Here is a 24,165-nt window from a genome sequence, read left to right on the forward strand (position 1 = left end):
CTGAGAGCGGTGCCAGAGGCCATCTAGTCTCTTTTCATACTGCTGACTGAGTTCAATCTCTGTGGCTCCTGTTGTTGGGATTTCTGAAATACATTTCCCTTACCAATCCATGGCAAATATGGTTCTGTTCAGAATAGTAACAGGAGTTCAATAGTACATAAAACAACATAACTCTAGACATTATAGCAATATAAAATCGAACATTTTTGAGGAGACAGCTGGGGGGGGATGGTTGTTGATGGAACTCGTTAGGTTTACATTTGCTCTGCTTCAGGCCAAGTAACCATCATTCACCTGCATAACAGTCTGGCAAATTCGCAATATAACAGCACATGGAAAGTCCTTTCCCAAGATATATAGTAGCATATATGCCCTTGAAGACTTTTTGTAGAATAAAAGTAAAAGTATCAATAAAAAAAACAATATTGAACGTCCAGTAGCAATAGTAAGTTACAAAAAATATGGTACAGTATAAAACCAAATTTCTATTCAAGATTAATCAGTTTTGCTAAATAAAGAATGATATGTTTCTAAACATTCAAGCACTAATCTATTCGAAGGCCTTCTACAGACTTGCATTAGTTTCTTGAACCTGGCATGAAAGCCATCTTTACACTTGAGCCTGGAGAATAAGAGTGAACAATTCAGCACTTGCCTGCTCGATGCCGGCTCCTACGCGATATAAGTGCCACTAGAAATTGCGGATGTACATCGTCCACACAGGTACATTCCTGCGGTGGGGTGTCTGGGCTGCTTTTCTCTTCATCTGATGACTCGTTGTAATTCACCACAAGTTCTTCTATCTGCACAAACCCCTGGATCACTGGGATGATCCAAAAATCCACCTGTGGATCCTACAGAAACAACTACATTTATGCACATGATCATTCAGGGACAGCTTTATACTTCCTTGCTTTAATTATCTGTTTTAGAGACATTCACATAGTCTCCTAACTTGGAACTTTACATTTGGACTGAATGCTTGTAAAGTGGACTATTGCCCAAAAGTACAGAGAAAAGGAGCGAAGAAACTAGGCTTTGTGACAGCAGGCATAACCTGGGACTAAGCCTAGCTACTTACTCTCTGGCTTCCACTGCTTAGTTTTCTAAGCATTTAAACTACTATGGCACCTAATTTACTGTAACATCATACAGAAGTGCTTCCAATCAGTATGCCTGAAGGGGCTGAAGGGCTAAGTAGTTTCATACTATGGAACAACAGAGTGTAAAATGTAGTTCTGTGAAAACATACCAACAAAACAGTCAATTCATTTTTACATTTACCAGACTCTATCTTTTACAAATTCTTCAGATTTGTACACCCTTTATGAAATGTAAATTTTGCACCTTGATCTCTACTTTGTTCATAAGAATAAGTTACGTTTTAATAACATTGTTGAGGAAGATAGTTTATGAAAAATATTTAGCTTAAGGTAAAATCCTAGAAACCAACAGAAGGGCAGAGATCATGATAACACATAGCCTGTATATCACTACTCTTTCAGGCCAACACAAAATGGAACAATACATGCAAGATGAGGGCCAAACATATGCATTGGTGCATATTGAAAGCCCATTAATTTAAAAAGAAATAAGTTCAACTCTATAAAATTCTTCATTACTGGTAACTACAAGGGAGATTTCGATTGGCTAAAGGATGTAAGAAAACATCGTCACTTCCTAGTATGTTTCAGGGCCAATTGTCTTGTCTGGCACTATACCTTCATATTTCATTTGAAGGCATAGGGATACATTGAGGCATGTTATTTGATGTCTTTAAGAATGTTTCTACAGTACCTAGACAGATTTAGCTGTGTGTACTGAAATTTCTCAGAGGTCTGGTACTTGGTTTCTGCAGTGATTAAAGACTTTTCCATTTGTTGTGGATATGAAGTCTGTTCTGAACAGCAAACCCTTTTACAGTTTTTCTAAGGATTAGCAGTCTGGAACCCACAATTTGCATGGCTACATAGAATCAATGAAGACTGTATTGGTTTTGGATTCTAGCAGCCTGAGAATGATTTTGGTAGATGAAGAATGCAATCAACAGGGCATTCCCTCTGAAGTTTTGTTCTGGAATTCCCTGTGAAGTTTTGTTCTGGACATCTAGATGAAGAATCCAAGGATTTCTTGTACTTGAGAACAAGTCCATCTGTGGGTTCCCAGGTCCATCTGTGGGTTCCCCAAAATCATTTTTTTTCTCAAAGTACTTAATCACGGATGACCCACTGATATTATTTTAAGAGAGATCAGTTTAAAATGTCAGTTTTACATTTTTTTATATCATGAAGTTGAATTGGTGTGATGTCTTGGGATAAAGCCAGCTGTTTAAACTTCCTTTGAAAGGGTAATAGGCATGAATATTCCCTGCTTGCTGTGATAGAAGTTAGTTGTTGTATTGTCTGTCTACACTACGAGGAAGATAGGGCTTGAGGACTTGCTGGACCCTCCTCAGGTACTGCATATGTCGTTACTAGCTTCACTATATCATCAGATGATCCATGTGAACTTTCCACGGAAATGCAAGACTTTATTACCTATAAGGATGCACTCTTGCAACTTGTGTGTCTCAGGCATCTCTAAAGTACTGGATTCTTCAAACTGGGCGTGATGTCTATTTGTTATGGGTTATTAAGTTCAAATTATTTGGGGAATTTGAGATATTGTGTAGACATCTGACAGCGTTCTGGTAAGAACTAACCCTTCGGTGCCAATTGTCCATGTGTGTATAGACAAATAGTTGCATCAACGTTTGATGAGTGCTGCTACTGCAGTGCCACTTTAAAAAAAGGAATTGGAGGCCAAATGTCAATACTTTGCATTAGCAGTTCTGACTCACTGGAATGTCCACTTCTGTGTGTGAGGAAGTATGTAACTTATGGGTCCACCAAGCTCCTTTGATGTTGATCATCATTCTGAATTACTCTTTAATCATCCATTTGAAGGCATCAGTTAGGTCTGGATACTTTGTTCAACATAATACATAACTGTTCACAATAGTGATGAGTTGCCAATTATCTTTTTAGACGTTTTGTTACACCAGAAATTGTTTGTGTTTCTCCCACTTTAGCGTTTGATTATGAGGAGGTTGCCAATGTTTAGCGTTATTCTGAGACTGTCGAGCATTTGCGAACCGTTTTTTACCCCTATATTTATTAACTGGTGCCTAAGTCCTTGATTGTACATTCAATTTTGCAGCAACATCCTTAAAATCCCCTACTGCTGCCAATAGATAGTGTATCTCCTATCTAAGAATGTTATATTTATTTTTATACCTCAGAGTTGGAAATTCATTCTTTTTTTCCTGGCCCACAATTTAGAAGATATTTACTCTCATTTCTATACTATAGCACTTATCTGCACGGGAACTGAATAAGGAGGAGCCAGAGATATCAGGTGAATACATTTAGTTGGACACTTCTGACACACTGTGATTGGGCATCAGGAATCCTAATGCTTTAGCTGTAGAGGTACCACTCACATCACACTCATGAACCAAGGGGTCCCAAATGATTTTGATATGGACAGATGGAAATTACCCTCTGCTCACAGGGTTCAATGGCTGCCAAACATATCTTTGGTAATAGAATAGAGCAACTTTTAGCATCCAAACAGAAAGACCCGGGGAGTCGTGGATTGGTGAAGAGAGACTGAAAGGGTGGTAAACAAAGTAGAGATTGCCCTCATAAATTAATGAAGATCTGAGGGCTCTGTATGGAGTGCTTTGGGTTGGACTGTGGGGACGGCGACACATTCCGGATCAGAGCAACACCTGAATGTTGAAGGAAGAATGCAGAACTGAGCTCTTGGCTGTTACAGGATTGACAGCTCATGCCGCACCACAAATCCCATGAAATACTGTAAGAATCTGTACGTGCCGCCATGTGTTGTGGACTGATCCAGAAGACCTTGCACAATTTTAAGTTTAATACATGTATAAAATAAAAATAAAAGAATAAAACGTATTAACAAAAAAGAGACAACGCCAGGATAAATCAAATTAAGGAGGTACCAAAATCAGAGCCAGTGGCTGTGAGGTCTACTGTTATATACACTATCTTGTCGGATAATCGTAACCCAAGTGTTTATGAATATTACTGAACATCAAACAAAGGAGAAATAGGATTCCATACATTTAAAGATATTATAAACAAAAAGACATCTGCCAAAACACTGAAACAATCATAGATGGATGCTTTCTGTGTAGAATCATGAGCTAAACAATGGACACTCAGAGAAAATGTACACACCACCAGCTTCCACCTCTATTTTTAGGATTTATATAGCGCATGGCTAACCAACCAGGATTTCCTAATGCTAGTACAACCCACAGAAATAGGCGTTTCATGCCTTAAACAAAGCCACATTTCAGAAAAGCCAAGTTTTAAGATGTTTATTAAATCCAATCTCTGTAAGGGAGTACTGCAACTGGGAAGAAAGGGAGTTCTACATTTTGTGGCTAGGTAGTTAAAAGAGCATTCACCAGCCCAGGCCCACTTGAATCTTGGAACTTCAGGGAACCTCAGGGAGCAGTGGGAGGAACGAAGGCTTCGGGCAGGACAATAAAGTGAAATCAGGTGGCGAAGAAAGACCGGGTCAACCCCCATCCAGGCGGTGTAAACAAAGCAAGGAGTTTTAAACAGGATATTTTTGTCGACTGGGAGACTAGGAAGATTCCTAAGCTGGGCAGAAATAGGAGTGTAATTGGTAAATGTACCAGTATGCAAGCCACCGTTTTCTGGATGAGCTGTAGATGTTGAAGAAGGGTTTTATTTACTGCCAGATATAAAATATTTCCATAATCCAAAAGCGATATGCCTGGATCACAGTTTTCCTGGTCTTAGCAGACAAAGGCCAAAGAAACTTCCTGAGACATCTAAGACGAAAGCTCGTGGCTATCACCGTATCATCTGCCAATCACATTTGAGGTGATTAACCATTTATATGCCCAGATTTCTGGTCAGAACCCCTATTATAAATAGTTACATTGGTGAGGTGAGAGATTGGGGCACCTCAGACAGAGGCTTGTGATATGTAAACATGCATAAAGAAACCAGTCTTAGTGTTCCTGTATTTCATACAATTTACAATCATTGCTACCCCTGCCTTGCTATTATTTATCTAGTCTATTCTGCTGTGGCAGGATACAAGATGAAGCCTTTACTAGTTGTCTACTATCTAGTAATGTTATGACTGAATATCCAAACACAACCATGCTACTCTGTGCCAATGAAAATGTACCAGGAACCCGGTTTAAAAAGTGGATTAATACAGAGATGATTTTATATGCATTAGTGATTTCTTTGGGCGTTTTTGCCAATACTTTCCAGACACCATGAATTTCTATGTCCTGTTAATGACATGGTGGCATCTGGTAGGGAGTTCAAGAGTGCACAGAATTAGCTTATACTTTCTCCCTCGACAGGCATCCGGCTTTGAAGCAAGTTTGCATCAACATGATTATGTATTCAACATTGTCTGGAATATCTGGAGAGCAGCTTTTTCATCTATCGTGCATTTTATATAAACTTTCAGATACTACTTATGCAAACTTACATTCAAATTGATGACATCTTGAATCATGTGTTTGTTCCAAAAAAACCTGTCGTCAACCTGATGAAATAAAAATGGTATTCAATGTAAACACAACAACCAGTTAAGTCTAAACACAAGCCAGCACACAAAAAAATGCAGAAATGACCAACATTATTTTTTTCCATTTGATGTTCCTGTGGAAGGCTCAATGATTTGTTTTTAAAGCTAAGAAAAATTACCTTTGTGGTAATTCTGGTACTCTACATCCTTCACAATTGGTTTTGAAAACCAGAGCAACAACAGTACAAGAACAGCAATGTACTTACCTTTAATGAAACTGGTTGAAAATCTGCCTTGAAATGTGGATTTATGAACACTATCTGTTACAATGCAGTGCCACATAGATTATCTATGCATACTTTCTCACAATACCCTTGACCTCAAAGTTCTGTTCGGATGATTGTGGACATAAATGTAACTGACTTTGATTGAAGACAGGAGTGACAGCTATGCTTAAATTAAAAACCGGTTTGAGGAGTATAGTTAGCATTCTCTTCCAATGTTTATTTAGTATTGCAAGTAGCATTCACCATCCATACAGATGCCAAATTTGTGTTGCAAAAACTAACCACATGGACCCAATTTTATTTTTGGCTTCATACTATGTTTTAATGCTTGTACAATCACAATAAACAAAACCCTAAGTATGCTGTACTTGGGTACAGATGTCTTATGTGCGTAAACCATATTGTTATTTAAAAAAAAAAGGAGGCTTAATTACTTTCCATGAACATCAGGAGTTATTACTGGTAAGATCTTCAGAATGTATACAATCAATGACATGAACTGGACACTTCAGCAGTCAAATCATACAGACTTATTCTCACTCATAAATGCTCTTAGAAAAGACTCAAATTATGTAAAATGAGTTTACATTTTAAGGAGGATATACACATGCAAGAACACCAGAAGAACCAGTTTTATTCTTTCCTATATCAGTGGAACTGTCTGAGAGAAGGTGAGCCTGGTCACATTATGCGACTCATCTCAGAATACTTGATGCTGGGGCAGATTCATTGAGGCTATGCTAATACAATGGCAAGGAGAGAAGGAACAGCTATTTACATATATCATTTCTATATATAAGGATGCACAGTAAGAATGATTAAGCAACACATACAAGAAAAAGTCAGGGCCAACAAAGACCAGTAGAATTCAACAGCAAACCAAAATAATAAGTGGATCCAGGTGGCACTAAATTAAATGTCTTTGGGCTAAACCAGTGCACACTTTTAACAAAAGGGCCAAATTGAATCTTGGCCCTTAGAAACACAGACACCGGTTCTTTTTGACAGGTACAATCAGCACATTTAAAGATAATATAAACAATAAGGCACATACTTTTCTGATCAACTAGTGTAAGGAGAGGGAGGAGTAATTTACCACCGCGGTCTTGTCCAGGCTCTCATGAAGAACCATTCCCAGATATGGGATACCCTTTCACCCAGTCAAAGTCAAATCTTGCAATCAAGGTGTCCACTGTCAGGGGAGTTGCGGTAAGGTTTAGTACTTGTGACTTCTGTAGATTCATTTTGAATCCAGATAACTGACTAAAAGCCTGCAGCTCGTCTACGATGGCCGGCATGGAAGTCAGGGGGCGAGCAATCGAAAAAATAACATCGTCTGAGTAGAGGCTAATTAAGTGGCGATCGCCCCCAAATGGGATACCCTGCGCCTGTGGATTGTCCCGGAGATTTTGGGCAAAGGGCTCCATAAAAAGAGCAAATAGTAGGGGGAGAGAGGGCAACCTTGCCTTGTGCCCCTCCCCACCGCAAAGTAGCTCGAAAGGACCCCATTAACCCTGACCGCGGCAGTCGGAGAGCTGTAGATTCTTGCGACCTACTTGCGAAACCTGACTCCTAGGCCAAAGCGTTCTAGAGTGGCAAACAGATACGGCCAGTGCACGGGATCAAAGCCTTTCTTGGCATCAACTGCCAGCAGTAAAGCCTCTTCTTTAGAACGGTGTACCTTGTGGATTAAATGACAGATCCTTTTAGTGTCGTCTCCGCACTGTCTACTCGTGATAAAACCCGACTGATCAATCAATCTGGGCATAAGAGGGTTCAGCCTCTGGGCCAAGATGCTGGACAACAATTTTGCATCGATATTCAACAAGGAAATCGGCCGGTATGAGCTGCGAAACACAGGTCTCTACCTGGTTTGTGGATGACCGAGATCATTGCCCGCAGCATGGTAGCCGTGAGAGTACCTGTGTCTGCAAAATAGTTAAACAAGCAGGTGAGCAGCGGATCCAGCTCCGCGCACAATGTCTTGTAAAAGAGGGCACTGAAGCCATCCGGACCCGGCGCCTTTAAGGGTTTCAGATCGGCAATGGCAGATATTACCTCTTCAATCCGGATAGAGGCCTCCAGCCCTTCCACCTCACTAGTCGGAAGCGGGGTGATTGCTGCGCCTCTCAGATACTCACAAGGGTCCGCCAGAGGTGTGGATTCGGCGGAATAAAGGTGCTCATAGAAGGACTAAAAGGCAGCTGCAATGCTAGGATTGTCCAAGATCTCAGAACCTCGCTCCCCTCGTACTGCTTTAACCGCCTGCGCCTGTTGCTGGCTGCGGAGGCAGTGTGCTAACATGCGACTGCCCTTGTTGGAATCCGCATAGTATTTATGTTTTAGTCGGAGCACGGCGTGTTCAGCCCTATCTATATCTAAGCGTCGTAGCTGAAGCCGCTCCTTCTCTAACTGACGCCATATGCGGGGGGCTCCTGTGCGTTTCTGCATTGCCACGAGTTCCCGAACTTTAGCTTCCAGATGTTCCCTCTTAGACTGCCTAGTTTTGTTGTCATAGGCCGCTTTGGCGATCAAGGCCCCCCTCGCGACCAATTTAGACGCTTCCCAGATGGAGGACAAGGGCGCGGAATCATTATTATTAAGTGCTAGATAATCAGTCAGGGTACGCCGAAGGACCTCTACCACTGTTGGGGACTGTAACAGGGAGTCCCTTAAATGCCAGTGCGGTGGGGATGATTGCGTGGGTTGCAGGCGCAGTGAAAGTGTTATGTGCACATGGTCCGATAGAGATCTAACCTCGATAGTAGAGGCAGTGGTGCATGCCCAAGCGGACTGGGAGACGAGGAAATGGTCTAAGCGGGCGCAGGTCTTATGGGCCGCAGAATAATAGGACTAGTCTCTTTCATTGGGGTGTACGCAGAGCCATGCATCCCTGATCCCACAGTCCTCCAGCCAGTCCTTACCGGTTTCTGAAAGAGCCCCCGCTCCGCCTGACCTCGGACTAGAACGGTCGACCCCTGCATCCATGACTAAATTTAGATCCCCACCCACCACAACCATGTCGTCGGGGGTATGGAGAACCTCAGCCAGGGCGTTCATCAGGAACTGCTCCTGATGTTCGTTTGGGGAGTAGATCGAAGCTATTGTGACGCTGGAGGACCCAATGAATAGCCTCAATGCTAGGAGACGTCCCTTAATTTCTGCCACGGAGCCCACTACGGAACCTCTAAAGTGTGAGCAAAGAAAAATGGCCACCCCGCCCCTCTTACTCTTCCCCGCAGACCAGAACTGTAAGGGAAACCTTCTGTGCTGCATGCAATGTGTGTTGCAGGGTAGGAGGTGGGTTTCTTGAAGCAGGCACACATCCCCCCTGAGTGTTCCAGCAATGAGAGCACAGCCTTCCGCTTAGTAGGGTTGTTAAGGCCCCTGGCATTAAGGCTAACTACCTGGACCTCCATCGGGTGGGAAGTAACCGCCAAGCTCTATGAGTGAAGCAGTAGGACCAGAAAAAGGGGATAGTTCTCAGAAAGGATCCCATGTAAGTGTGGAGCCAGAAAAACCCTGACAGTGGGGCCCTAGTAAAAAAGCTCACCGGAGAGGTGGGCCCCCCTTAACCCATAGAAATAGAAACAAACCCAAGAGCAATAAAACAACAAAAGAAACCATACGAAGTCCATCATAGTCCTTGAACGGTAAACAGTGGGGACTGCCAAAAGAGTGAAGTGACCCACCGTAAAAAAAGAGAGACATCCCCCTGCTCCCGCCGGGCCCAACAAGGATAGTGAAAACCCACGAGCACGTTACCCTCAATCATTAGAGTCCAGGGAATCCCCCTCTGTGCCAACGAGAGTCCGGAGAACAGCAGACTGCTCTTGTTGATAGTGGCCGGATCAGGACGGAGGCGTTCCAGACCCCGTGCTTTTCGTAAACCACGCCTCCGGGGTTTCTGTGAGCCCGGCTCCAAGTTGTCGGACTGGGCAGGCAAGTCGTCGAGATCAGATTCAAAACTTTACAAGACTCGGTCAGGGAGTGGATTTGGTGCAGCTTCCCATCTAGATGAAAGATGAGGCGAAACGGGTGGCCCCAGGAGTATGATACATTCTTTGAGCGCAGGTGATTGGTGATAGGGCGAAAGTCTCTTCTTTTTTGTAGGGTACTGGCTGCCAGATCTTGGAATAGCTGCGGAGAATGGTCTCGGAAGCGCAGGGTCTGACAAGAGCGGGCAGCTTTAAGGATGTCCTCCTTAACTGTGAAGTTGTGTACGCAAACCAGGATGTCTGCCGGGGCGCGGTGTGGCTGACGCGGCGGGCCGACTCAGTGGCATCAGTTAATCTTGACAGAAGATTCCGCTGGTGCGTTCCGAATTGTCCGAAAGAAGTCTTGCATGTAGCTCGAAAGGTCTTCCCCCCTGCCCCGGTTGAGAGTGCACGGACTCGGACGCTGTTCCTCCTCGACCTGTTCTCCAGGTCCTCAGTGTGTGACTGGAGGTCTAAATGCTGATCCCGCAGCCGCAGGATTTCTTGTTGAAGAGCTGCGACCTCTTCATCCCTGGCAGTTGCAGAGTCCTCCAGGGCGGCCACATGCTCCCCCACACGTCCACGTCCCTCCGTACCTCTCGTAGGTCAGCTTGCAAGTCCATTTTAATGGCCAAGATATCCTCCTCTGGGAGGCAAACAGGGCTTCCAGGAACTCCCTCGTGACTGCACTATCCGAGCCATCTCCCGCTGGCGCCGCGCCGGATCCTGAGACTTCATCTGCCGATTTCATAAGGATGTCGCAGACAAACCTGTCCTTCTTGCCCTTGGCCGTTGTCATTTTGAAGCCTGGAAGCAGGGGACGTGCCCGATGGAGGAAAGAGGTTGTCAACCGGTGGTCTCTGGCCAGGCGCATAGGTGTCCTCCTCCCCAGTGAAGTCGCTGAGCAAACCTAGGTTCCAGGCAGGAGGTACGGGCGATCTGTGACAGCGAGACTGAGTGCCGGTATGCTTTCCGATGCTCCCATGGATGGTCCACTCCCTGTTACAGCAGGATACTGCCCCTGTGGGACACTGGCGCTGTCAACACGTCCGCTGCGCCGTAGTCCGCCGACACCTCTGCGCCTCAGCCCCGTTGGAGCGGCCCAAAGTACTGGCGGGACTCAAGTCAATCCAATGCTCCTCACCTGCGCAGAGGGGATGGGGTCCCAGCGTCGCCTCAAGATAAAAGGTCTCAGCGGTGCTTGGTTCAGGTACCCCATTCGCAATCTTGGCCTCAAGGCTCCCTTCGCCGCGGCAGGGTGCTTCCGAGTCACCGTCGCGGGGCAGCCCCTTCTTCCACCAGAGACCAGTGGAGGCCCCTACGCCTCTGCTGCCAGGCTACCCAGCGGCTCAGAGAAACTGAATGGGCCGCATCCAGCAAACAAGGGTCTCATGAGCATCAATGTGTCGGTCCACAGGGCCAGAGGGAGTCCGCTCCTTCTCCTGCTACTCCCTAGGCATGGCGATTCTCTGGGCCCAGCTCCCTCCGATCTCAGAGAGCCAGGCAGGTCTCACACTGCCACTCTGCGCCACGTTGCAGTCCACCACCTAGGCCTGGGGACAAGCGCGCTCTCTCGCGGGTCGATAAGTGCCCAGGGCAAATGCAGTCAGCGGAGGCCCTCCGGGGCTCGCACACACAGGACCTGCCGATCAACAGCCGCAGCAGGCGTGCGACCAACCTCCGCCGCAGCCCGGCCCCTTGCCGGTTTACATCTTTGGTGCCGAGAGAAGGGCGAATACTGCTCAACCGCCCTCCGCTGCGCAGGGAGGCTAGGGAGCAAAATCCAACACCCAGCACGAAAAGCCACGGCACTCTTGATGGGGGATCCGGGGGCTGCTCAGGGTGCTGCTCGTGCGCTATGAAGTGCTTTGAGCAGGGCGGAAGCGGAGCGCCAGCAAAACGCATCCGTTCACTCCGCCATCTTGGCCACGACCCCGGTAGTGGTCTTTAAAGAGGCGAGTCATCATGTCTTTCCTAAACTGGAATAGCTTTGGGGCAGTCCTGATAGATACAGGGAGGTTGTTCCAGATCCTGGGTGCATAGATGGAAAAGGCATGCTGTTTCTTTTTCGTTGCTGTTTTAGACTTCTTAGACTGCAGTCTGATCGTGTTCTGGCTGTGTGTGTGCCAAGAACCACCAGAGTTGGTGAGCTTGTCTACAAGATAAGTGAGGGTGCTTGTTGCGATGGCTTTATAAATGATGTAGCAGGTCCTACTGGAGATCGGTCAGTGGGTTACTGCTAGAGAGTGTGGGCCGCAGCATCCCATTCGACTGGCCCGAACACATATTGCATCACTTTAAGCGATCGCGTAAGGATAAGGTGACGTCTCGATTCATAGACCTGGGGCTGGTGGTAGCGGTACGCCTCATTACGAAGCGGTGAAAAGCGCATGACCCGCCGCGCGTGCAGGCTTGGAGTGCCTCATTCCAGGCATGGGCCGGGGCTGAGGGGACCGCCATTCAGAGAGAGGAAACACTGGGCCTGCGGAGGGAACCCATGGCAGACCGCTGGAAGCAACTGCTGGGGAAGCTCAGACGCCTAGGCGCGGAGGGTTGCGCGGAGTTGCAGGAGGCGACTGACGGGGCTGACGAGGGTGGGGGTGGATCGGGGGACGCCCCCCTGTCGAGATGATATGCCCCTGACTGCTTCCTCCCTTCACGACACCCACACTTGCAAGGCGTTGTTCACAGCCGAGGCACACACACATGGGGGATCCTCGGGGGGGTGCGGAGGGGTGGGGGTCTATCGACAGCTGGGGGGTACTGAGCCTGTATGTACGGTTTATGCTGCCATTGTTACGGTTTTGTTATGTATAATTTTTGGACCTTGAGGGTATTTTGCCTGTTCTTCATTACGTGAATGAGGCGGGAAGCACCCGCGCACAGGCACGGAGCCTGGCTGAGGTATGGTTAACACTGTCCTTCTCGATGTGACTGCACTGGAACTGTCAAAGAGACTGTAGATGACTCCGCTGGGGACAGTGTTCACAAATAAGCCTGATTCCATGCCATAAAGTAGTAGTTATAGACCCTGATGCGGGGCGATCCCCCACCTATGTTTTCAACTCTCTGCTTACCTATTGTGTCATATGCCAAGGTATGTTCTTGTTTAAAACAATAAAAACAGATTTTCAAAAAAATAAATGATGTAGCAGGTTTTGAATATGATGCAGGCCGGCAGGTGGAACCAATGCAATTCCAACAGAATGGGAGTTATGTGATCATGTTTCTACAGGCCCTAGATGCAATGTGCTGCACATGTAGGATGCTCTTAAGGAGCGCCAGTATGGAGTCTGGAAGGACATGGAGTAAAGGTGTTACCAACATCCAGATGCTGAAGTACAAGGGCTTGAACTGTAGTTCTGAACTCGCATTCTGGAAGAAATGGTTTCATCTTCTTTAGACGGAAGTGGGTTCTAGGCCGTCTTTGTTGGTTTGGCAATGTGTTCTTTGATGGTGAGGTCAGTGTCCATGATTAATCCTAGTGGCTTGGCATTCAGTGAAAGGTGGTGATAGAAGTTGTCAAGATTCATGACAATGAGACAGGTTTGTACTGTTTCTTGCAGGCGCCTTTCACAGGATGCCCATTCCTTTCTAGAGCAGTCTTGATCCTTTCCCAACCTAAGATGGTGACATTAGTTCTTTTTTCCAAATATTTTTCCTAGGCCTTCATGATGGCCAATCAGGTGATCAGTTCCTCATTTCCTGTTCCTGTTTTGCCCTATAAAAGCGCTGTCGCTTCTTTCTGAAGCTGCATCACAATGCAGCCAGTGTATTCTACAGCAGGTTCATCGCCCCTCTGTCTTATTTTTTGGTCCTAATTATTTTTTTATCAAAGTGCTCCTTCTGTATTCTGGTTTCCTCCAGGCCTGCTTAGGTCTGTGCTGCTGGGGCTGGATTTCTGCAGTAGTACTCTCCAGTTTCCCAAAGACTCCTGACTCAGAAGATCTTGGCCTTTCACTACATTGGAAGTTTTTAATGATATTGTATATTCCTCCACCACTGTGGAAAACGTGAAATAGTTGTGTGTTGGCAGTGTGGCTTTCTGAAAGCATCACCCTTACCTCAAGTTATACAAGTCACGGATCAAGAGATTGCCTTGTGTTCAGCCTTGAGCAATAACAACTTGAATATCAGCTGGAAATATAGTTTAGAAAATAAATAAAGGTGCGCCCAAACACCAGCTGATCAGTCTCTGAAAATGCACACACTTTTCTATCAAATACAAGCGCAATATGTCCCTCTAAAAACATTATGTATGGCCTGCAATATCATCTTTTATTTTAGAGGAAATACACACTTGCTCCCCCAAACATCAGCCTATAATCACCACACACAGCAGTAAGGACTGTCATGTGATATGAATTGAACCATTTTATGAAGATGGTACAATTCATTTCAAGATGGCCAAAATATTTCAGGAATTAAAGCCATTATGCCAGCACCACTATTTTGCCAGATATGGGTTTTCTAATAACAAGGATGCGAAGAATGATCAGTAAGATGGGAGTGAGCACTGCAATGCCAAAAATGCCTACATATCTTGATTATCCTCCATTACTCTTTACCTACATCATGCAATGGATGAGCACCTCATGAAAAGGAAGTCAATGATTTCCCAAAAATTGCAGCATTACACAAAGTGTTGAATTAATCTTACCAGGCCTTATGCGTGGGAGGGAGGCACTAGACATCATGAGCCAGATGGGTTTCAAGAAGGGACAGTGCTAGACCAGAGAAACACTACACCATGCATACTTTTACATACTCTCGCTTTCTTGCACATACACAGAACATTATTTGTTTCACTTATATGCATCACATGGTCATTTGGCACTCACATCTTGTCTCTTAACACCTGCCTATATCACTCTATGGATGTCATATACATCTCACTCAGCCGTTCATTCGGTTGATTAAAAGCATATTAAAAAATCCATTGAGTAGAAACAAAATAATACAAAATCTTTGAGCAAAGATCAATCACTCTTAATATATATATTATTATTGGAAGCGGTGATAGGAAGTTGTACCATCAATTCAGAGTTGGATGTTTACCCTTAATACTTTTTACTAAAAATTGGGGCAAAAATCAGGGTCTTAACACGGATACATCCTGTCACTGTTGCCCAGGGATCCCTGAGACTATTTCACATGTGTTATTTGTCTGCCCAGCATACAGAGCACCCCGTATGAAGTGGATCAAGCCCCTGTGCAAACAGTTAGGCATAAGTTCAGCGCAAACAGCTCTGCGTATCCTCAAGTGTGACACTAAGGAGGTCATTGTAGTTGCTGTGGCAAAGTTCTGGTCCACGTGTTGGGCTATAAGAAGGAAATATCTGCAAATCTAAAAGCTATTATTGACTTTTACGTGTGAATATTGTTTCTATTGATTTACTGTTATTATACTAGTCTTGGTGTATTTAATACTTGTTTTATGTAATTTATTGATGTGGCTTATACATTTGTTGATGCTGTGTCTTTTATGATTTTTTAATCGAATAAAGACTAATTGAACTGAACTATATAGCCCAAGTAGAAAACTGAACATGATTAAAAGGTTCTAAAAGAAATTCAATTGACAGAATATAATGTTCGTCAGCCAAGTTTGCAAACAAATATTTTAAGTTAAAAAGGAATAAGCATTTGATATGTCAGATCATATGGACCCTCTTTTTCCTTTCTATGACACCAAGAAGCTAGCAACATTAAAAGTTTCCCATGGGTTATTTAACATCTGCAGATATGTTAGAGCTGGCCTAGCCTGCAGAAAGCCTTTGTCTTTTAAAATTGGTAAGATAAAACGTTTACAAATGTGCAAATAGTGCTCACAAAACAGGACAAAGTGCAAAGTAACTTGACTGGAGAAAATGTCACAGGTGTAGGGACCCAAGTCCTCCAACTTTCTCCACCCCTGTGGTTCAGCCAGTAAAAAGTACAGATAATTGAACCTCAATCTTGTTAAAAGAAAACGATGTTGGGGCTTGGTAACTATATCTAGATTTTTTACTATTTGGTAGGCCCGTACAGTCGGTTTCATTAACTCTTTAGCCTCTCTTTCTGCAGATGCCAAGCGTAGAAATGAGATCTTAGGCCACGCCAAATCTTTTTTACTTAATTTTTCTGACTTATCAAATATCTCTGGGCGACCTAATAACGTTGCTAAACATTTCACATAACTCAGCCAGGGGATGCTACTTGCCCTGTCTAGTGCTATACAATCTCGTATGATCTCCTCATTCATTTCTAGTTCCGAATTGGTCTAAAATCGAAATCCATTTAAGTGAAGGGGCCATTCTGACCAAGTCTGACACAAAACCAATACCCACTTCCTGATGGATAATGTAGGAAGGTATTGATTGTGGAACTGAGAGCAGGCTTCTCAAAAGTTAATTTTTCACTATTTGAAGCTCTTCAACATCCTTATAACCACAGATTTCAGAGCCATAATTCGAAATAGCAATACTTTTAGCTCAATATATATTTAACATCACCTGCACAGGCTTAGCACCCAACATAAGAGCAAAATCAAGCACCGCTTCTGTCAATCTTAGCCTTCCTATGCGGAACCAATGAACTCCTGTCATCAAATAAGACGCCTAGGTACGGGAATATAATGACTCTAGTTATTTCATTTCCTTTGCAGTAATGCATTTTGGGTTTTCTTGGCTTTGCACCCATGATTATGGTGTTTGATTTGGAAAAATGTACATTCAAGCCCAATGAATCCATAAAATCAGCAAAGGAATTCAGAAGACACTAAAGGCATTGGAGAGAATGTGCCCTAATGGCTAGGGCGGTCGACCTTGGAGCTGGGGAACCGGGTTCGAGTCTCGGCAGGGCCGCTCAACATTCTGTAATTCTGGGCAAATCACTTAATCTCCCTGTGCCCAACAAACATGAATGTGTCCGTCTGTAACGTAACTGGTGCTCATGTAAAGCACTCTGATACCTCCGGGTCTAGTTAGCGTAATATAAAACTCAACACACAAAAAAAAGGCCCACCGCTGTGAGAGCTAACAAAGCAGCATCGTCTGCGTATAGGAGTGCCAGTATCAATAGATTCCTGACACGTGGGATATCCTTACTGGCTCCACACAGAACGGAGTCTAGATTGTTAATATAAAGGGTGAACAGCAAGGGGACCAGAATGCATCCCTGTCTGACTCCTCTAATAATGCCAATCCCTTGCGTAAAATTACCCTTTTGATCAAACCTTACTGTGGCTGAGAGATCCCTATGCAGGTTAGATAAAACATAGACAATATTATTATCCATGCCCATTGAAAGCAGCAAGTCCCAAAGTTTGGATCTGTTCACTCGGTAAAAGGCTGAGGACAGAGCCATAAAAGCAAGATGTAGTGTCTCTTTCTTAGCTATGGAGTATTTCCCTGCTAAAAGATGTAGGTTGAGACACTGATCCATGGTGCCCCTGCCTTTCCGGAAGCTATACTGGAGGTTTGAAATAACGTTACGTTCATTGATGCAATATGTCAGTTTACTAAGAACCACTTGGCCTAACACTTTGACCGCAGAGTCAATCAGTGATATGGACCTGTAGCACCTAGGATCTCCTCTCTGCCCTTTTTTAGAAACTGAGACAATAATTGACTTGGACCAAGATCGTGACAAACCGTATTGACACACCATATTAAACACATTTGCCAATATGTTTGACCATAATGTGATATCCAACTTAAAAAGATCAGCAGGGACCCCATCCGGCCCAGGGGCTTTGTTGCTTGTCATTTGAGCAATAGCCACAGCCTCTTCTTTTCCAGCAAATTCCACACTGTAAGCTACAGCCATGAGTGGAGTGCCTATGTGTCCCTGGTCTGACAGATCACCAAATATTTGTTTAAAATGGTTGAATCACTGCTCCTCCGGTATATTAAATTCTACAGTGGAACCCCCAAGACAAGAAAAGAATGGTTTATTAACAATATCCCAGAACATAGCACTCTTCATGATGACAGCTATGGACAATAGATCGTTCCAGGCTTCCTGTTTAATTTCTGTTTTACGAATGCCTATAGCCTGCTTAAATTCTTTCCTTAAAGCAGCTATTAAGATTCTATCTTGGGGTTTTTTGTTTTAAGGCAGAAAGTAATTTCTGATGACCAGCTGTACAATTGTGATCAAACCACCTCTCACTGTTATTAGTAAGTTCTTTATAAGGGTAAGAGCGGGAACTGGCCACCTGATTACATATCCTATCATAAACTATGATAATCTCATTACCCCTTTGGCTGCCCTCACTGTTTAGTAAGTCATTTAAAAAAAGATCCGGTACTACCATGGCCCATTTGAATCTGCGGCCTTGATCCATGTTTTTTAGAGTAGGAACTGAGGCAATATTCTCCGCTTTAGCTGTGTTAAGACACCCTCGTAATGTGAGGTGAATGGGATTATGGTCACTAAAGTGTGACCATTGAGCAGCATAATCAGATACCAGAGGTAATAAAGCTGCATTAACAAATATGTAATCAATTGTTGAAATCATACCCCTGCCCTTAAAGGAATGGATACCAGCCTCTTCATCTATCAGGTTAGGGTATGACAAAGCAAATTACACTAAAAAGTCCTCTAGATATCCCCCTTGTTGTGTATGTTCAAAATGTGTCTCTAAATGATTGCCTGGACCAAGGTCATCAATGACCTTACAGTTTTTTTTGCACAGATGAATATTAAAATCTCCCAATAAAATGATCGAAAACTGAGTGGCTTGTTTCTCCCTATATGAATCTAAAAAGTGATTTAATCTGCATAGATGTACATTTACAGACGATTTTTCAAAAGAATTATAAAAATTAAGAACAAGTACTTTGGGCGCATTTACAAGAGTAATCTCAACCGCAAGCCAATTGACGGTCCCAGAATCCAATTTACAGTGATTACCCCTAAGATTTAAAGAAATCATTGTTATTAAACCTCCCTTCGGTCTACCCGATGCAGAAGGTCGTACGGCCTCCGAATAAATTGTGTAACCGTCGAGCCAAAGGGTGTTCTCGGTTTCCCAGGTTTCTTGAAACCCCACCATGTTGCATTCCCTTAATAGACCAAGCCACCTTTGGTCAACTTTCTTATTCTTTAAGCCCGCAATATTCCAGCTAAGTACCTTAGAGGTTTCCTTCGGTCTACCTTCCTCCCTCGTTGATATAGTCAGTATAGAAATGCCCTGATTGGACTGATGTAAACCAGACGTAGGGGAGTGTTTTGTTAGTCAGTCATTGGAATCTAACTGACTCAAAGGGAAAAATGTATTCGCTGATTCAAAGATATTCCCTACTGCCCTCTCTCTGGTTTCTACCTCTGGCGTTGAAAGGCTTATGGTTGAATAATCCGGGTTCAGAGCGAATAGATGACCATCCCTGTTATGACATTTAATACCTGGCCCATTATATACTCGCTCTGGAGGGTATCTAAACATGGGTATATGTCAGAGCACACAGAGCGTGAGCGCACTGACTGCGGATGCGGAGACGAACGGGAATAAGAACTACAGTTCCCGTCATCCGCCGGCGCTGTCAGAGGCACGTGATGACGCGGCACGCTGCAGACGTGCCGTACACAGAACCGGATATTAGGGGAAGGTGCCTTCACGAAGACGCCGATAATTCTGAGGACGCCCGAGGTTCAAAGTACAGTCAGGGTAAGGGTGCGATCCCACACCAACATTGGTTCTTTTGCTGTGTCTTTTGTTCTCGAGTGCGACGGAGGCTTCCATTTCTTTGGTTCCTCACGTTGGAGAGACACGCGATTTCCGGCGGTCTCATGTGGGAGGTGAGGTTGAATGCTTGGTGAATCCTGAGCAAGGGCATTACGAATTGGGCATTATTGACTCTCTCACTTTGAAGCAAAAGTGGGAGCGCTTGTTTTTTCTTGACGAGACTTACAGTGTGTAAAGTCTGACAATCTACTACGTTTTGATCTATGCTGTAGGCTTCTATCTTGATGGGGGTCCAACCCTGCATGAATAACAGATTGGCTAACAAACTATAGGATATATATTGGCGATATGAATCTCTGTGCTTACGCTTTGCCTGCAACAAACTTTGGCTTATGGTTGTTGTATTCTCATTCTTTAGGGGAGATCGGTTGAGGGGGTCCGGTAAGGGCAAGCACGTTCTATGATAAAGGTATGAGTAGAGTAATCGGGAACATTTCATTAGAACAGAGGGTGTTTAGTTTTATGCTTGATGAAACTTGTTACTAACCATACTCATTTCTTCAATAGAATATGAATGTGCTGTTACCTTGTACTTACCCTCAAATCTCGCCTGGCAGAAAGCCATCCGTATTTTTCTTTACAGGTAGAGTGAGTTCCCACTACCTAACATCCTTTTAGTAACAAACAGTTTAGACATTGAATTGCATGGTGATATTGTTTTTTCTCTCTTTTTTTCTCTGTCTCCCTCCCCGCTGTTCCTACCCTTTCCTTCCCTCTCTTGACCATTCCACCAGTCCGAGGGGATTAATTCTATCCGAACTAGGGGCTGTCAAGAGGTGGACCCTTTTTAAGCTTCGATCCAATCCTGGGGATAACCTGGTGACCGTGACAGTATATGGTTTCTAACCTGATTTATCACAACTGGGCGGTAGAAATACCCAAGAGGAAGCACTTTAATGCTCCCCTGGCCTTGATTGCTTCCATCTTGGAAGAGCCAACCAGCTATGTTGATCTGATCAAAATTCATAATAATACAATCGCCCTCATCCATCTTCGTACGCTGGCCAATCCATCCGAACCCGCCTAGCCATTATGATATGAGATGATGCTTTGGACCCCCCATCTGACAGCTTAGTACACCAAAATTTCACTTTATGAATCAGCTCATCTGTAGACTCAGTTTTGTTATGTTTGAGGTAAGGTACCCCTACTAACACTGCTGTTAAAGGTGTGGCCTCCCGGGGGGTAAGTGGAGCCAACATTTATTACCGACCCAGCCTGAGGGGGATTTACTTACCTCTCTATGAACAAGAGGTTCTAGCGGTAAGTGGGACCCCATGTGATTTTGTGTAGCAGCCAACTGTTGCAACTCATTATTATTCCCTGTTTTATTGGAATCAGGCTTTGGGTCCCTAAGGTGTTGGATGATATGTTGAGCCCTGCTCGATGGCCCTGCCTGTGGAGCACATAAAACATTTTGAACACCATGCGTCATATTACGCAATACATTATTATCATTTAACCCAAGTTTACAGTCCATTGGTTTGCCTAGTTTTGACTCTATATGGGAGAGCTTAGTCAGCATGCCTTCTGATGCAATCTTAATACATATGGTCAGGTCCTCTCTAAGTGTTCCAAGAAAGGTCTTGAGGTGAATTTGAATAAGATCTCCTAATGCTGCGGTAATATGCGTGTTCGCCCGGTCCTCTTTAGCCAAAGGTCCTTCACCCCCCCTCCTGTGATTGAAAGTCAGTTGTGTAGTCACCCTGCTTCATACCTTTTTTCGCCTTTTTTTACTGGGGCAGCGATCAATGCAGGAGAGACATTTCCAACCAGTCTACACCCTTATTTTTTCGCTGGTCCCTGAAAAGGGGTCAAGGGGTTTTGGGCTACCTGAATGGAAGCGTCCTCCTCCACAACTAGGTCTATTTCAATATTTACAACTGAAATTCCGTGCTGTGGTACTTCAGAAGGGGAGGTAGGGGGGTATTGATGGGTATTGCTCCCCCCCATGCCCAAGCTGTGCTTCCACATCATGAATTTCCTCATTTAGCGCCCCAACAGCTGTTGTTAAATATGAAATAATGGAGGCACAATTACGCGGGACCTTTGCTTTCACTTTACCCCGGTCACTATTACAAGACAATTTCCGCTTACCAATGCTGGTTTCAAGATGAAAGAGTGCTGGCCCAGCCCAGTCTCTTTCAGCCGCTGACGGGTGCAGACACGGCCGCCCTTGGCCAGGGCTTTGCCCAGGCGCGGCCCGGGCACGTCCCCCGCTGCGGGCACCTGAGGCAGTCTTTATGCGCCTCCCTGCACGGAGGAAGTGGCGCTGGGGCCTCCTGACGCATTGCTAGATGGGGGGTGTAGTCCCCGGTATGGCTGGCGGTGTCCAGTGGCAAGAAGGCAAGTACACGGGCTCACTCATAATGCTCTAGTAGGCATTGCACACTGTATGTTCTGACAGCACAAGGCCTGCACAATTTCCAGCTGCCATGTGTAGGGCAGCATGACAACTGTCAATGTTGTAGGCCATTGTAGATGCCACACTGCCAATCACGCATACCTGATTCCCTCTGTACGGACTGGTCAACTGCGAGCTGATCCTTTGATGTGTAGTTATGTATCATTATATTTATTGCTTTACTCCCACGGTAGAATAAAAGAATAAAAATAAAACTTCGACTATTTCCAATGCACTACTCTGTCTCATCCTATACCTCTCTCAATATATCTTCTAACTCCACTCTCTGACTCATTCCAAACCTCATTCTACTTTTATAATCTCCAAAATAACCCTTTCTAAACTTTTCCCTCCGTGGCTTACCCCAAAACTCAATTTGCTACTATGATCTCCCAAACAACCCTTTCAAAATTCTTCCCTCATGTATCCCTCCTTTGACTCATCCCAAACCTCATTTACTACTATGATCTCCCTAGTCCCTTTCTAGAGACTTTTCCCACCTCCATATCTCCTTTTATTCATCCCAAAACTCAGCTTACTACTTTGATCTCCAAACTAACACTTTCTAGACTCTTCCCTCTTCTATCTTTCCATTCACATAGACAAGTCAACTACCAGACTTGCATGTCCACCGCTCAAATTAACTCCTATTTCCTTATACTAATCCACCACTAATACTTTCGGGTTCCGGAGTAGCATGCTACTCGCCGAAAAGCGCTTGGACGCCTCGTCTGGGGTAGTAAGCGCTATATAAATACAATCACAATAATAATGAGGACTAAGAAATCAAAAGAATTGGAAAGAGAAAACATTAAGCAGAGGAATACACTTTCATGAAGTTTTGTGTGAGCCGGTCAAACACCATATATAAGTATTAAACTACATTGGGAGTGTGAGGTCTGAAACCTCATACAAAGAACGAATACACAAAAAAAAGCCAAAGTCCTGGCAAATGAACTATAAAAGAAATTGTGCACAAAACACTCGTGAGAACATACTACACTTGTGTAACTGTGGTTTCATGCGTCTGCTGGGTACTTACTAAGGCAAGGATGGAAAGGATGGATTAAAGCAATAGCACAAAAAATAAATTATAAAAAAAGGGGACACAAATTGGCAAGCATGCCCAAACATGTCTGGCTACAATTATGATATAGTACCTCTGATGAACAAGTTACTTACCTTCGGTAACGATATATCTGTAAGAAACATTAGTTTGTTAGATTCCTTACCTTAGAATATCCCCAGGCGTCAGGCTAGATCCGGAAAGATTTTTCGTCAGCAATACCCTTGCGCGTCGCTAGGCATCTTCTGCGGCTCCGCCTACGTCATCGACGTCGTGATCGCCGGGATGACGTCGTCGGAGTACTTAGACGCCGCCCTCGCGCGCTGACGTCAGTTCTTGTACACAGCTTTTCCGCGCCAGGAACGCAGAGCCATGCAAGAAACCGACACTGGTGCCAAGAATCTAGGGCCCTGAAAAGGGATGACCTTAACCCTAGATGTCAGTTGGCAGAGCGGAGAGGATGGGTGTGGCGTTAAGGAATCTAACTAATGCTTCTTACAGATATATCGTTCCTGAAGGTAAGTAACTTGTTCATCTGAAAGAAACACGTTAGTTAGATTTCTTACCTTAGAATAGATACCCCAGCAATACCAACCCCGGTGGAGGGTCTGCGAACCAAGGTCACACCAGGAAGTCCTGGAGAACGGAACGGCCAAAGAAGCCGTCTCTCCGGACTTGGCTGGCCAGGCAGAAATGCTTGGCAAACGTGTGCAGTGAGGCCCACGTTGCTGCCTGACAAATGTCCTGCAGAGGGACTCCCCGTCCCAGGGCAGTAGTAGCCGCTGTGGCCCGAGTGGAATGGGTCCTCAGCCCCACAGGGGGTTCCTTCTTAGCCAAGGAATAACAGGCCTTAATGCACAAAACGACCCACCGAGAGATGGTTCGCTTGTGCAGTGCCTGCCCCTTCTTAGCGCCCACGTAGCCAACAAAGAGTTGGTCGTCCACCCGGAACTGTTTCGTGCAGTCCAGAGAGAAGGACAGCGCTCGTTTTGGGTCCAGACGGTGGAGCCTCTCTTCCTCTTTCAGGGATGCGGAGGCGGAAAGAAGGTGGGCAATGTAACAGACTGGCCGATGTGAAAGGCAGTTACCACCTTAGGGAGAAAGGA

General features: G+C 44.7%; 1 protein-coding gene across 2 annotated transcripts in view; it reads right to left on the reverse strand.

Annotated features, from left to right (window-relative positions):
* Positions 1-24,165, reverse strand: part of INPP5F (inositol polyphosphate-5-phosphatase F) — a 943,021-nt gene that overhangs the window by 389,139 nt on the left and 529,717 nt on the right. For both annotated transcript variants that reach the window (XM_085602832.1, XM_085602840.1), the window contains exons 7-8: positions 5,557-5,613; positions 656-854 (exon numbers count right to left, since the gene is read on the reverse strand). In XM_085602832.1, the coding sequence (XP_085458958.1) occupies positions 656-854; positions 5,557-5,613 (256 nt within the window). The remainder of the gene's footprint in view (positions 1-655; positions 855-5,556; positions 5,614-24,165) is intronic.

The sequence above is a fragment of the Triturus cristatus genome, chromosome 1_2 (genome assembly GCF_964204655.1).
Source record: "Triturus cristatus chromosome 1_2, aTriCri1.1, whole genome shotgun sequence".
Lineage (NCBI taxonomy): Eukaryota > Metazoa > Chordata > Amphibia > Caudata > Salamandridae > Triturus > Triturus cristatus.